This window comes from Ochotona curzoniae, unplaced genomic scaffold (genome assembly GCF_017591425.1).
Source record: "Ochotona curzoniae isolate NIBS_2020 unplaced genomic scaffold, NIBS_Ocur_1.0 contig_4792, whole genome shotgun sequence".
Classification (NCBI taxonomy): Eukaryota; Metazoa; Chordata; class Mammalia; order Lagomorpha; family Ochotonidae; genus Ochotona; species Ochotona curzoniae.
In genome coordinates this window covers 4852403-4866064 of record NW_024466389.1, presented here as the reverse complement: position 1 = coordinate 4866064, position 13662 = coordinate 4852403, and the positions used below count along the sequence as shown (strand labels likewise).

At 62.2% G+C, this 13662-nt stretch overlaps 2 protein-coding genes across 4 annotated transcripts in view; one reads left to right on the top strand and one right to left on the bottom strand.

The window, feature by feature from the left end:
- The window catches only part of CLSTN1 (calsyntenin 1), a 51559-nt gene extending 39945 nt beyond the window's left edge, over positions 1–11614 (top strand). The window contains exons 8-19 of the mRNA XM_040987872.1: positions 808–1056; positions 1279–1400; positions 2182–2344; positions 5495–5551; positions 7143–7300; positions 7661–7809; positions 7952–8178; positions 8304–8474; positions 8670–8815; positions 9483–9618; positions 9707–9891; positions 10241–11614. Coding sequence (XP_040843806.1) covers positions 808–1056; positions 1279–1400; positions 2182–2344; positions 5495–5551; positions 7143–7300; positions 7661–7809; positions 7952–8178; positions 8304–8474; positions 8670–8815; positions 9483–9618; positions 9707–9891; positions 10241–10441 — 1964 coding nt within the window. The 3' untranslated portion in view covers positions 10442–11614. The remainder of the gene's footprint in view (positions 1–807; positions 1057–1278; positions 1401–2181; positions 2345–5494; positions 5552–7142; positions 7301–7660; positions 7810–7951; positions 8179–8303; positions 8475–8669; positions 8816–9482; positions 9619–9706; positions 9892–10240) is intronic.
- A 37-nt stretch (positions 11615–11651) lies between these two features.
- PIK3CD (phosphatidylinositol-4,5-bisphosphate 3-kinase catalytic subunit delta) overlaps positions 11652–13662 on the bottom strand; it is a 36787-nt gene continuing 34776 nt past the window's right edge. For all 3 annotated transcript variants that reach the window (XM_040987870.1, XM_040987869.1, XM_040987871.1), the window contains 2 exons: positions 13328–13460; positions 11652–12942 (listed from right to left, as the gene is read on the bottom strand). In XM_040987870.1, the coding sequence (XP_040843804.1) occupies positions 12805–12942; positions 13328–13460 (271 nt within the window). In that variant the 3' untranslated portion in view covers positions 11652–12804. The remainder of the gene's footprint in view (positions 12943–13327; positions 13461–13662) is intronic.

The following is a 13662-nucleotide window of genomic DNA, read 5'->3' as shown; positions in this document are numbered from 1 at the left end:
CCACCGCCCTCGCGTCCCCTCCCCCCAGCAATCGGCCCCTGCCAGCCCCCAGCCCTCCGCCCCCCAGTCCTAGGCCCCTGCACCTGTGTGCACACGTGCTCAGGGCTTTTGGACCAGTTCTGTTCGCTTTTCTCTCTCAGTGTCACTGGGTTGTCTGGCCCCCAGGGAGCATTTTCTCAGCAGCACGATGCCCTGGCAGGCCGGCCAGTGTGAAGAGGACCAGTGCCTGCAGCCAGGCAGCCGGCAGGGCCCCGTGCCCCTGGGAGCAGAAGAGCCTGGAACCGGCCAGCAGGGCAGCAGGATTTTCCTTGTGAGACAGATGTTAACAGGAAACTTGACTTGGCCAGATGTGGCAGCAGTTGGAAAGTGTTTTCTGGGAGTTTATCCTGAGACTGGTCGGCACATGGGGTGGGGCAGCCCCCGCTGGGCATGCACAGAAAGGTGGTGGCGGGCCTGTCTGTCGCCGAGTGCCCAGCACGTTCCGTGGTTAGACACCTGCTCCGTGTCTGTGCTCGTAAGGAAAACGCGCTCACGTCCCGAGGATATTATCTAAGTGAAGTCACACGAAATGCTTTTTGTCTTCTACCTTCCAGTAAAAAATGGTTGTATGTTTTATATATAAATGAGTATGTAATATATATATTAATATACATATATGTACATTGTATATATATTAATTAAAATCCTTATTTTGGGAGAAAAGCAAAGTGAAATGAACGAGTTTAGTAGCTGGAAGGGAGGGCAGTCTCTTGGCATGGTCTTCGTCCGTGCGTGCTGGGGCGGCACTAACCCCGCCTGTGCTTACAGGGGCGGCCGCCGGCACCGCCGAGCTGCTCCCGCCACCCAGCAGCAGCCTGAACTGGACCCTGGGCCTCCCTACCGACAATGGCCACGACAGCGACCAGGTGTTTGAATTCAACGGCACCCAGGCGGTGCGGGTCCCGGATGGCGTCGTGTCCGTCAACCCCAGGGAGCCCTTCACGGTGTCCGTGTGGATGAGGCACGGGCCTTTCGGCCGGAGGAAGGAGACGATTCTGTGCAGCTCGGACAAGACAGGTGGCTGGGTGGTCTGAATGCCTCCTCGCGGTCCCTTGGGGCAGTCGCCTCTTACATGCAGCCCTGTCGGCAGTGTTGAGGGAGGGGGCTGGCCTGGGCACTTGGCCCCGCATCCGGTTGCCTCAGCCCTGCTGGGAGGGGTCGCTTGCGGTGTCTTCAGACCCAGCTAAGGGAATGGAGCCCGCCCCGCTGGCCCCGGACCCACGGAAGCCGTCTTTGCAGACAGGAACCGGCACCATTACTCGCTCTCACTTCACGGCTGCCGGCTGAGCTTCCTTCTGCGGCAGGACCCGTCCGGCGAGAAGCAGCACGCGCCTGCCGAGTTTCACTGGAAGCTGAACCAGGTGAGCTGCGCAGGTGCCTGCCCGCCACTGGGCCGTGGCTTCTGGGGTCCACGGGAGCAAATCAGACCTGTTAAGCTCCGTGATGCCCTGGCTTTGTCCACACCTGCCTGTTGTGTACTGAAGATATGGGCACAGGAAGTGGCAGCCTTTCAAGCTATAGGCCATTTACTTAGCTGTCAGGCCGGAGGGCTTGGTGTTGGCTTGTTTGTCAGCAGGGCGGTGCCCTCTAGCCTGTGGCTCGGCAGGTAAGGGATGCCGCCAGTCCTGGCGCCTTGGGATGCCACATGCGCTAACACATCATACTGCATCTGGTTTGGTTTGTTTTGAAAGCGTTATGGGGAGAGAGGAAGAAACAGGGAGTAAGAGAGAGAGAGAACTCACCCGCCAGCTGGTTTACTCCCAGAAGACTGTAACAGCCAGAGCTGGGCCAGGAGCTCCCCCCAGATCGCCCACGTGGTGCAGAAACCCCAAATCCTCCACTGCTTTCCCAGGCCATCAACAAGGAGCTGGACTGGAAGCGGAATAGCTGCGGTTCTTAGCTGGCACCGTGTGGAATGCTGGTGCTGTAGATTGGCACACGTGCAGCACATGTGCCTTAGTGGAGTTGGGCATCACCGCAGAGAGCAATGGTTGGCAGAGACACGGAGGCCCCTTGGAGTGGGAGCATGTTGCCCAGGACACGCACGCACAGCATTTCTGTACGTTCCGTGTTTGTAGTCCCTTCAGACAGAAGCCCCTCCTGGGGGAGTGGCTGACAGTTTGGGTCCCTCGCGCCCGGCAGGTCTGTGATGAGCAGTGGCACCACTACGTGCTCAACGTGGAGTTCCCGAGCGTGACCCTGTACGTGGACGGGGCGGCTCACGAGCCCTTCTCCGTGACCGAGGACTACCCACTGCATCCATCCAGGATCGACACGCAGCTTGTGGTGGGCGCCTGCTGGCAAGGTGAGAGCTGTGGGCAGCGAGGGCGGGTGTCACATCCCCCTGCCTGCTCTCCATGCTTTTCCTGGCCCCTTTCCCGTCATCACCTCTTTGGGGGACACTGCTGGTGCTGTCAACTGGGGTGACTGTCTCAGGGCTGCCGGGAAACAGTGCCTCCTGTCCAGGAACCCCGGGAAGAAGCAACTGGCAGGTACAGGGTGAGTGCTTGGAGCCCAGGGCAGTTCCGAGAGCTTCGCGTACTCAGCGGACCAGGACGAGCTTCAGCTCCCTGAGGGCTGCGCCTGGAGCCCTGCCGAGGTGCCGTCCTGCTGCGTGTCACTGAACAGTGGAGGCAGTGTATCCCTGGATGCCGGGCTGTCTAATCCCAGAGCATGAAGCCCCAGGAGGAAACCCTCCTCGGAGTAATTTTACTCTGTAAAATGGCGTGCACAGGACCCCACAGGCAGCTTCGTGGGAGGAGTCGGCAGCGTTCTGGAGACAAGCTCATGAGAGGCCCCCGGTTCACAGCAGCCCCTTGCAGCCAGAATCCCCGGCAGGAGGGGCTTCTTGATGGGATGTCATTATGTGCAACACCCCATGTGATCTCCACTGGTGACCAAGTCACAGTTCCTGCGGACACTGAGAGGAAGAAGCCCACTCAGTCTTACAGTGTGGGTGCACACCAGGGTGGAGAGAGACAGAGGGACTGAGAACTCCCACCCCAACTCACTGCCCACGTGTCACGCGTGGCTGGGGCTGTCCTGGGCCGGAGCTGGGAACCTGGCAGTCGTCTAGGACTCCCCCATGGTGGCTGTTTGAGCCAGTACCACGGCCCCCCGGGGTGTGCACAGGCTGGAGGCCAGAGGCAGCACCGTAGGAGGAGGAGGAGCACCGTAGGAGGAGGAGGAGCACCATAGGAGGAGGAGCACCGTAGGAGGAGGAGCACCGTAGGAGGAGGAGCAGCACCGTAGGAGGAGGAGGAGCACCGTAGGAGGAGGAGGAGCACCGTAGGAGGAGGAGCACCGTAGGAGGAGGAGCACCGTGGGAGGAGGAGGAGCACCGTAGGAGGAGGGGGAGGAGCACCGTAGGAGGAGGAGGAGCACCGTGGGAGGAGGAGGAGCACCGTAGGAGGAGGAGGAGGAGCACCGTAGGAGGAGGAGGAGCACCGTGGGAGGAGGAGGAGCACCGTAGGAGGAGGAGGAGCAACGTAGAAGGAGGAGCACCGTAGGAGGAGCACCGTGGGAGGAGGAGGAGCACCGTAGGAGGAGGAGGAGCAGCGTAGAAGGAGGAGCACCGTAGGAGGAGGAGGAGCAGCGTAGGAGGAGGAGCACCGTGGGAGGAGGAGGAGCACCGTAGGAGGAGCCGGGTCCAGGGAGGTGGGGAAGCAGCATGTGGTTTCCCGACGCAGGCTCGTGGGGCTCTTGGTACACCCCAGTTCTTGACGCTGCTGCCGTCTTGCACACGTGCCCCATCACAGTCGCCCTCTTACAGAGTTGAGTTAGAAACCTGGGCAGGAGCCCAGTGCCCAGGGCGGACTTGCTCACTGTGGGAGGGTGTGGACGTCACGGCTTTCTGAGAAGGAGGGAGGTGGCAGGTGGGGTGCACGCCTTCAGGGGGCCTTCAGGGGGCCCTCATGGATTGGAATTAAGTCCAAGGGATGAGGAGAGTGTGACTAGGGATGTAGGATTTTAGCCAATGTTGCCAAAATGTTGGCTTCCCGGCTCAGACGGTGATTTCCGAATCCGCGCTATAATAGTGACAGTGGAAGCGTGAGTGAAAAGCTCAGGCTCCCTGTGCGTGCTGGGGGCCTCAGCACGTCGGCCACGGGAGCCGCCTAGGCCCGCCCCGCCGCTTTGCTTCCCACCCTCGTCCCTGTCTGCCAGCGGGCAGCGCCGACCCTCCTTGTCCCTGTCTGCCAGCGGGCAGCGCTGTCCCTCCTTGTCCCTGTCACTGGGCAGCGCCGACCCTCCTTGTCCCTGTCTGCCAGCGGGCAGCGCTGTCCCTCCTTGTCCCTGTCTGCCAGCGGGCAGCGCCGACCCTCTTTGTCCCTGTCTGCCAGCGGGCAGCGCTGTCCCTCCTTGTCCCTGTCTGCCAGCGGGCAGCGCCGACCCTCCTTGTCCCTGTCACTGGGCAGCGCCGACCCTCCTTGTCCCTGTCACTGGGCAGCGCCGACCCTCCTTGTCCCTGTCACTGGGCAGCGCCGACCCTCCTTGTCCCTGTCACTGGGCAGCGCCGACCCTCCTTGTCCCTGTCACTGGGCAGCGCCGACCCTCCTTGTCCCTGTCACTGGGCAGCGCCGACCCTCCTTGTCCCTGTCACTGGGCAGCGCCGACCCTCCTTGTCCCTGTCACTGGGCAGCGCCGTCCCTCCTTGTCCCTGTCACTGGGCAGCGCTGACCCTCTGTCCGTCCAGTTTCTGCTTCAGTTACCCACACCTCCTTATCCTCAGGAATCAAGCCAGGTGCTCGGTGGGCAGGAAGGGAGCTGGGCTTCGTTTCCACCCCGGGGTCCATCCCTGATCCCGGCGTGTCATGGGCACACCTCGGGAGCTGGAGGCAGGTCTCACTGCATTCTGCCGCTGGGTGGAGTGGGTAGCGCTTGCCCTCCGTGGGACCTGGGAAGTGGTGCGTGGACCTGGTCACAGCATGTGTGTCCCTGCACAGCACATTCTGAGCTGTAGGAGCGATAGATGGTTGAGGTTCCCAAGCCCACCCACCACACGAGAGGACCCCTGCAGCTTGTGGTCTCCCTGTCAGGCAAGGAGCAGGGTGAAGTCTGGTCAGCCAAGAGGCAGGGCCGCCTGCGTGTCTCCCGGGTTCCAGGCCCTGGCCCCCCGGTGTGCCCTCTGCTTGGCCTGCACACCAAGGGCCTCAGTCATCCCTGGTTGGCACCTTCTTGGCAATGTCCTGCCTGGCAGCCAGGTCTGGGGCTCCAAGCGCCCCTCATGGCTTTTTATTCATCTTGATTCTGGCCTGTGTTTTGGCAAGAAGGACATGGGAAGCTGGAACAGAATACAGAAGCAGCGCTGGGGGTGGCGTCTAGGTGGTGCTCACATTCAAGGGGGTCCCCCTCATGGGTGGGGGTCCCCTCGGAGCTCCCTGCCCCACTGCTGGGGTCCTGCTGCCAGACCTTAACCCTCTGGTTCTCCTGTTCTCTCTGTCTTGCTTTTCTACAGAGTATTCAGGCGTTGAAAATGACACTGACCCTGAGCCTGTGACTTGGGCCTCGGCAGGTTGCTGGATTTCCATTCCTTACAGTTCACCCTTGTGTTTCATTTCAAGATGAGACGTGACTCATCCCACGTGTCGCATGAAACGCCCTGATGCACGCGGGGCCCCGGCCCCACCAGGCTGCTGCCCTGCCTTCTGCTCCCCTCATTGCTTCCTGGGACTCCCCTCCACTGCCCGTCTGACCCCGGGCATGTGACTTATTCACGAGGTTCCGAGCTGTGCGCCATGTCCCAGCCATGCTGCCATATCCTGGGCCACCCCACGGTGTGGGCCTGAACAACGGGTCAGGACAAGACCTGTCCCGGATATTGTGTCCTGACGCTAAATTCCAAGCAGAGGCTCCTTAGAAATAGTGATTCCGGTCCATGATTCCCAGGAATGGGTGCCTTAGCAGGAGGCCCACCCATGCCGTGGAGCAGGCAGAGGTGCGCCTGGAGTGGAGTTTTGTTTTCCCCCCGCACCTCCACTTCCCCAGACCTCCACTTCCCCAGACCTCCACTTCCCCAGACCTCCACTTCCCCCGACCTCCACTTCCCCCGACCTCCACTTCCCCCGACCTCCACTTCCCCAGACCTCCACTTCCCCCGACCTCCACTTCCCCCGACCTCCACTTCCCCCGACCTCCACTTCCCCCGACCTCCACTTCCCCCGACCTCCACTTCCCCGACCTCCACTTCCCCCGACCTCCACTTCCCCAGACCTCCACTTCCCCAGACCTCCACTTCCCCCGACCTCCACTTCCCCCGACCTCCACTTCCCCAGACCTCCACTTCCCCAGACCTCCACTTCCCCCGACCTCCACTTCCCCAGACCTCCACTTCCCCGGACCTCCACTTCCCCCGACCTCCACTTCCCCCGACCTCCACTTCCCCCGACCTCCACTTCCCCCGACCTCCACTTCCCCGGACCTCCACTTCCCCGGACCTCCACTTCCCCCGACCTCCACTTCCCCCGACCTCCACTTCCCCCGACCTCCACTTCCCCCGACCTCCACTTCCCCAGACCTCCACTTCCCCCGACCTCCACTTCCCCCGACCTCCACTTCCCCAGACCTCCACTTCCCCAGACCTCCACTTCCCCCGACCTCCACTTCCCCCGCACCTCCACTTGCCATGTTCCCTGCACATGGAGTTGGGGTGCTAGGTGCCTGATGGCCTCCACAGGAACACTCAGGCAGGGCTGGCTCTCGGTGTCCCTGCCTGCCCAGCCATCCTCACGGAGGTTCAGCTGCATGTTCATTTGTCCCCTAAATGTACCTAGCATGGGGGACATGGCCCGGAGAGGCTGAGGAGACCGTGCTGGCTGGTGCTGGGCAGGCCATCTTCACCAGGGCACGGCCGGGTGTGCAGGGACTCTCATGGCACCTTTGGCTTCAAGTCGGGGACTCCAGCCCCACGTTTCTGCAGGCCACATGCATGATCATACGTGACTTAACGCAATCATCGCATTCCCATGTAGATTGCAAGGCTAACAGGGTTTGGCGTGAACTAACTTGCATGTCCATCCAGCGAGCTGCACCACCAGTAACACTGCCCTGAGGGGCGCCCGCCAGCCCAGGCCTCCTGCCTCACCCCTGTACTCCCCTCTCCCCAGGTGGCGACCTGCGCATGACACAGTTCTTTCGCGGGAACCTGGCCGGCCTCACAGTCCGCTCTGGGAAGCTTGCGGATAAGAATGTCATTGACTGTCTGTACACCTGCAAAGAGGGGCTGGACCTGCAGCCCCCTGGGGACAGTGGCCGCGGTGTCCAGGTAGGCTGGACCTGCAGCCCCCCGGGGACAGTGGCCGCGGTGTCCAGGTAGGCTGGACCTGCAGCCCCCCGGGGACAGTGGCCGCGGTGTCCAGGTAGGCTGGACCTGCAGCCCCCCGGGGACAGTGGCCGTGGTGTCCAGGTAGCTGAGCATTCCTAGGCTGCTGGACCAAGTCGGGCCAGTGGGGTGTGGGAGGGGCCGTGGTGGCCACATCCATGCCTTAGATGCCACCACGGGTGCCAGGGAATGTGGACGAGCTTGAAGATCACCAGGGCAGATCTGTCCCGGCCTGTCCCCTTGGCCAGGGGCCTCCTAGTGGCAGCTTCTGCCCTAAGCACCCTGTCCTTGGGCTGCTTTCAGGTCCAAGGCGAACCCGGGCAGTCCACGCTGACCGTGGCGGGGGAGGATGTGGGAGAGCTGGAGAAGGCACTGCAGCACCTGTCCTATGTGAACGCCCGGCAGTTCCCCACGCCCGGCATCCGGAGGCTCACCGTCACCACCACTGTCAAGTAGGGTTGTGCTCTTTCGCGGGGTCCCCCTCACTGACTTGGGAAGAAAGTGCGGGTGGTGTGTGCGCAGTGCCCTGTCCCCTCCCCTTCCAGGCGCACGCGGCTCTCAGAGCCCTGATTGCCCTCTACTGCCCGCCGGCAGGTGTGTCGGCGAGGCCACCTGCATGTCCATACCTCCAGTGGACGGCTACGTGATGGTCCTGCAGCCCGAGGAGCCCAGGATCAGCCTGAGTGGTGTCCACCACTTTGCCCGTGCCGCGTCCGAGTTTGAAAGCGCCGAGGGCGTCTCCCTGTTCCCGGAGCTCCGCATCATCAGCACCATCACGAGGGAGGTGGAGCCCGAGGGGGACGGAGCCGAGGACCCCACAGGTGACAGCCTGCCCCGCGGCAGAGTCCCAGGGTGGCTCCGGCCCAGGGGACTGCTCCTTGAAGACCCCCAGGTGGTGCCAGCGACCCCACTGGCCACGGTGACCTGTGGTCGGCGGCTTTTGCAGTTCAAGAGTCCCTGGTGTCGGAGGAGATCGTACACGACCTGGACACCTGTGAGGTCACGGTGGAAGGGGAAGAGCTGAACCCTGAGCAGGAGAGCCTGGAGGTGGACAGCGCCCGCCTGCAGCACAAGAGCATTGACATGAGTCGCTCTGCCCTGGGCATGGTCTTCACAGGTGAGGGACCCGGGGACCCTGAGAACACAGATCCCCTGCTGGGGGAGAAATGTGTTCTGTGGGACTTTACCCTCAACCCTGCTGTCAGGACCCACCAGCGTTGGGTCCCTGGACTGGGCATCCCGTGCCCCAGACCTGAGCTGCCCATGTTCCTGGTTGAGGCCGCCCAGCAGTCTGCTCACTTGCACCCTGCAGGCGTGGACACCATGGCCAGCTACGAGGAGGTGCTGCATCTCCTGCGTTATCGGAACTGGCACACCAGGTCCTTGCTTGACCGCAAGTTCAAGCTCATCTGCTCAGAGCTCAATGGCCGCTACATGAGCAACGAGTTCCAGGTGGAGGTGAGTGCAGTGCCACAGGGCTCCAGGAATGCCAACGTTGTAAACATCTGCAGCCGCCTTGGGCTGGCCTGGTGTCCATGGTCAGGGTTGATGGGACGTGTAGGCTGGCCAGCCCCAGGAGGCTCAGCTCGGAGCTGCTTGCAGGGCAGGCAGGATTGAGATCAGTGAGGGTGGGGCCAGGCTGTGTTTTGAGGTTGCACCCGCCAGAGGGATTGCAGGGGGCTGTTCCAGAATAAGTGACACCCAGAGAGCTGGAATCTCGCTGAGCCAGCCCATGGGACTCCCGTCTGTGGCCCAGCAACAGGTGCTGGCGTGGGGACCAGGCTCAGAAATCTGTGGGCTTGAAGGGAGTGTTAGCAGCTGCACCTGTTCTGTGACCTTGCTGAAGGCAGGATGCTGAGCTATCCAGGCACAGGACCCAGGGGTGTTGCGGGTGAGCGGAAGGGAAGCCGGCCTGGCAGGCAATGGGTGGTGATTGATACTGTGTCTGGTGGGGCTGGGCCTGTGGTCTCTGTGCGTGCCCCTTCCTTGGGTCAGCATGTCCCCTGGCCATCTGGCAGTGTCACTATGACTCCCCAGACCCTGCTGCCTGTCCTGCGTGTTCCCTGGCTGTCCTTGACATGGACGGGTCCTGAGAGTGCTGACCACTGACCCACCCCTGCCACAGGTCAACGTGATCCACACATCCAGCCCCGTCGAACATGCCAGCCACATGGCCGCACAGCCGCAGTTCGTCCACCCTGAGCATCGCTCCTTCGTTGACCTGTCGGGCCACAACCTGGCCAATCCTCACCCCTTTGCAGGTAAGACGGCGGGGCTGTGGCAGGGGGTGGGAACGCTGTCCGGGAGGTGCCCGGCCAGGCCCCAGCTCACCTCTCCCTCTGCTGGCAGTGGTCCCCAGCACGGCAACTGTGGTCATTGTGGTGTGCGTCAGCTTCCTGGTCTTCATGATCATCTTGGGCGTGTTCCGCATCCGGGCTGCACACCAGCGGACAGTGCGGGACCAGGACGCCGGGAAGGAGAGTGAAATGGACTGGGATGACTCTGCCCTGACCATCACCGTGAACCCCATGGAGGTAGGAAGTCGCGCAGGCCCCAGCCGAGACGCCCCCTTTCGGGAACAGTGTGCCAAAGCCCTTTCGTTTCTATAAGCCTGCACCCTGGGGCCTACACAGTAGCTCTGTGGGGTCCCATGTCCCTGCTTCCTAGTTGGGCAAGCCGAGGCCCGGCGAGACCTTGTGGAAGGTCCCCCTGCCTCGGCGGTGTGGCTGTGAGCTCAGGCAGGGCTGCTGTCTGGGAGCTGAGGCCCCGGGCCAACCCTGGCCTCTCCCATTGGGGCATTCCTGTCCTTCCCGCGGCTCCTGGTGATGCACCCTGGGTGATGGGGTCAGGAGCTGGGTTCACATTGCCATCTTCTCGGGCCAGACATATGAGGACCAGCACAGCAGCGAGGAGGAGGAGGAAGAAGAGGAAGAGGAAGAAGAGAGTGAGGACGGGGAGGAGGAGGAGGACATGACCAGCGCAGAGTCGGAGAGCAGCGAGGAGGAAGGGGGTGGCCCCGGGGACACCCAGGGCGCCAGCCGACAGCAGCAGCTGGAGTGGGACGACTCCACACTGAGTTACTGACGCTGGCAGCTCCGTCCCTGCTCCCGCCCGCAGCTCGTCCCTGCTCCCGCCCCTCGGCCGCCCGCCCGCAGCTCCGTCCCTGCTCCCGCCCCGCGGGTCCATGGTGTACACAGTCATTTCGGCCAGTAGGTCTGCAGACCCTTCCCCTTTGCCGATCGCCGCCTGTGCTTCATGTCCAAGACCATAGGCCCTGTCTGCCTGCCCGCCTGCCCACCGCCCTCCTGGACGGTCCCCTGAGCCCACGTGAGGGCCTGGCCTGGCACCTCCTGCAAGGCCCCCTGACCAAGGGGAGAAACGGCTCACTCCCACCTGGTAACCATGTTTTCTTTTTTTAAAAAGAAGAAGTTTTTATTTTTTTTCCAAACTAGTGCATGTACAAAATGGCAAAAATGGGGGTTAATATGTAGACGATTAACTGACTTTTTAATATTTTGTAAATAAATCGGGATTCTCTGTGTTGTCTGTGCTGGCCTAACCTGGGACTGGAATGTAGAGTGAGGATCAGGACACGGCTCAGAGCCCGAGGGTCCTGCCCCACTGTGCCCCGCTGTGCCCCGCTGTGCCGCGGGTGCCGCTCTCCCAGGGGCAGGGCCCTCTCCGGAGGCTGGGAGATGCCAGGGGTCACCCCTTGGGGATCCCACCTGTTTGCAGTTTGGCACTGGGGAGTGGGGCTGGCAGGGCCCTTCCCACACTCCCTGAAGACCAGCAGCCTGGGCTCACACGCGTGCGCCCCCGTGGCTTGCTGTTAACCGTGTGTGTCCCCCGCCCACCGTGCTGGAAAATGTAGATAGAGATTGGAAAGCTGACAGCAGTGGTGCTGGCCACCGGGCCTGCAGCCAGCAACAGGCCCAGGCCTCTCAACCCAGAACTGCCCCGGGGTCCCAGGGCACATGTCCCTGCGGGATGCCCCCCACCAGTCGGAGGGGCAGACCCATACCCCCAGAGCCTTGGGAAGGAAGGAGAGTGGGAGGTGTGTGGCCAGCAGCACGGGGCTCCTGGTGCCTCTGGGTGTCTGTGGCTGCTCCCACGCCATGCCCCGCCCCATGGCTGCTCCGTGCAGACAAGGACCGATGTCCACGCTGTTCAGTTGTGTATTGAATAGGTTGGAATGTGTATCCGCTACAATAAAGCTCTGGTTCTAACTCCAGTCCAAGTGGAGTCTGTGTGTTTGAACCATGTGTTCCCGTCTTTTCTTTCAGAGCCAAGAACATAGGAACATAAAAAGGCTTTTATTTCCTCTCATCGGCCTTTCTCTCCTTGCGAGCTTTCAGAGTGTTGGTCTCAGCTGCATCACCTTCCTCAGAAACTTGAAATAATGTAAAAAATAATCATAATAAAAGAGGGAGAGGGCATCTCACCAGGCACGTGGCACAGAGACTGCCAAGGGCTTGCCAGGCCTTCGGCTTGGGTCCAATAAATAAACACACACAGAGCCCGCAGCTGGGCTGACGCCGTGCGGCACAGATCAGGGCGGGGGGAGTGTTGGCAGGTGCCCTGGGGCAGCCTACGTCACCGAGCCCAACACGGGTGGGGCTGGCACCAGGCCCTCGCACCAGCTCTGCCATCTGGGGAGACTGGGGAGCCCAGGAGCACCGCTGGGCGGTCTGGAGGTGGCCATTGACAGCAGTGTCACTTGTAGGCTTCCCAAGGCCCACACACGTCTGTGAGAGGCCCAGGCTGAAGCTTGGACCCCTCCAAGCTGGGCACTGTGGGAGGGAAAGATGCTGCCAGCTCCTGGCGAGCCTCGGGCAGCAGGTTCTCTGGTTCTGGGCGAGAGCGGGTCCTGCGGCTGCCTGTACCTGTGCTCCCAGGCAGCAGCGGGCGGGGTGCTCCGCGAGGGATTAGGGGTGACCTGCTTCCAGTGACCTGCAGCAAGTGGGTGGGTTGTAAACTTTCTAACCTGCAAATACAACTGCAGCAGAGTGGGGGGGACCCCGTACCAAGAGTCACTTTCAGTGAAGGACAGACATCCCTGAATCTAGAGACTGTGCCCCATCCCGTTCCTGCCTGCCACCAGCGTCCCCAGCTGCCCAGGGTTGGCTCTGTGCAGGAGGCACGGAGGTGGGGGGCTCCCTGTAGACACCAGGAGGCTGCTGGGTGCCCAGACCCAGGCAGCCAGGCAGGGAGGGAGAGGGGATGCCGGGCCAAGACCCAGCCTTGGAAGACATGAGGTGACCACAGCCCCCAAGGGCTCCAGCCGGGGCAGCTGGGGCTCTGAGGATGCGTTTCCGGTTATGGCTGTTCAGTTCCTTGAGCGTTTAAAGTCAGAAAATAAATAACCAGTGTAAACAAAATGCATTTGTGGAGGCCCCTTCCCGCGGGGCCGTCAGCCTGGGGACGGCCGTGGAGCCGCCAAGGGGCCGCTACTGTCGATTGTCCTTGGACACGTTGTGGGCCAGCCAGTTCACTTTCGTTTTCCAGCTCTCCCGCAAGGCTTCATTAAACTTCACCCGGAACTGCTTCAGTGCCTCCTCTTCCGTCTTTCCCAGCGCCAGAGAGTCCTGAGAACACGGCAGGGTGCGTGAGTGGCAACTGGGCTGCCCGCCCCCTCCCCCAGTAAGGGGTAAGGGCAGCTGCGGGCAGGCATCTGGGCACAGCCGGGCACTCTTCCGACCTAACTTCCTGCCACCCCGCCCCCCGGTCCCTTGCCCTAGGGTGGCCAGCCTGGCAGCCTCCCCTGGGAACGGCACCGGGAGGAAACCTGGCAGGCACTGGAGGCTCCACCTCCCGGTCCCACGAGATACAGACAAGAAGCACCTAACACCCCCTGGGCTGGGCATCTTGCCCACGCCTGCGTGCGGGGCCTGGGAGGCTGAGCGCCTGCGAGCTGCTTCCCTGGCCAGCTCGGGTGTCCCTGCCCCTCCCGGCTCTGTCCCTGGTGCCCACCTTGAGGTACTGGATGTCTTTGGAGCAGCTGAGCTCTGGCAGGCCCGCCGCCCGCATCAGGGCGAAGAGGTGCAGGAAGAGGAGCCCGTGGCGCCGCAGGATGGTGTACGCCTTCTCACAGTAGCCCCGGAACCTGCAGGGTTTGGTGGAGCACCAAAGGAGTGGGAGCTTCCCTCAGCCACACCTAGTCTGTATCTGACCACATCTGCCCCCCTGCCCGCTTAGCAGCCACCGTTGCCCTGGAAACAGGTGCACACTAAGCCGCTCCCTTCCTGGCCTAGGAGCCCTCCACCCCCACCCTGCCAGCACATGACCCACAGGGCATGCAGTGTGGA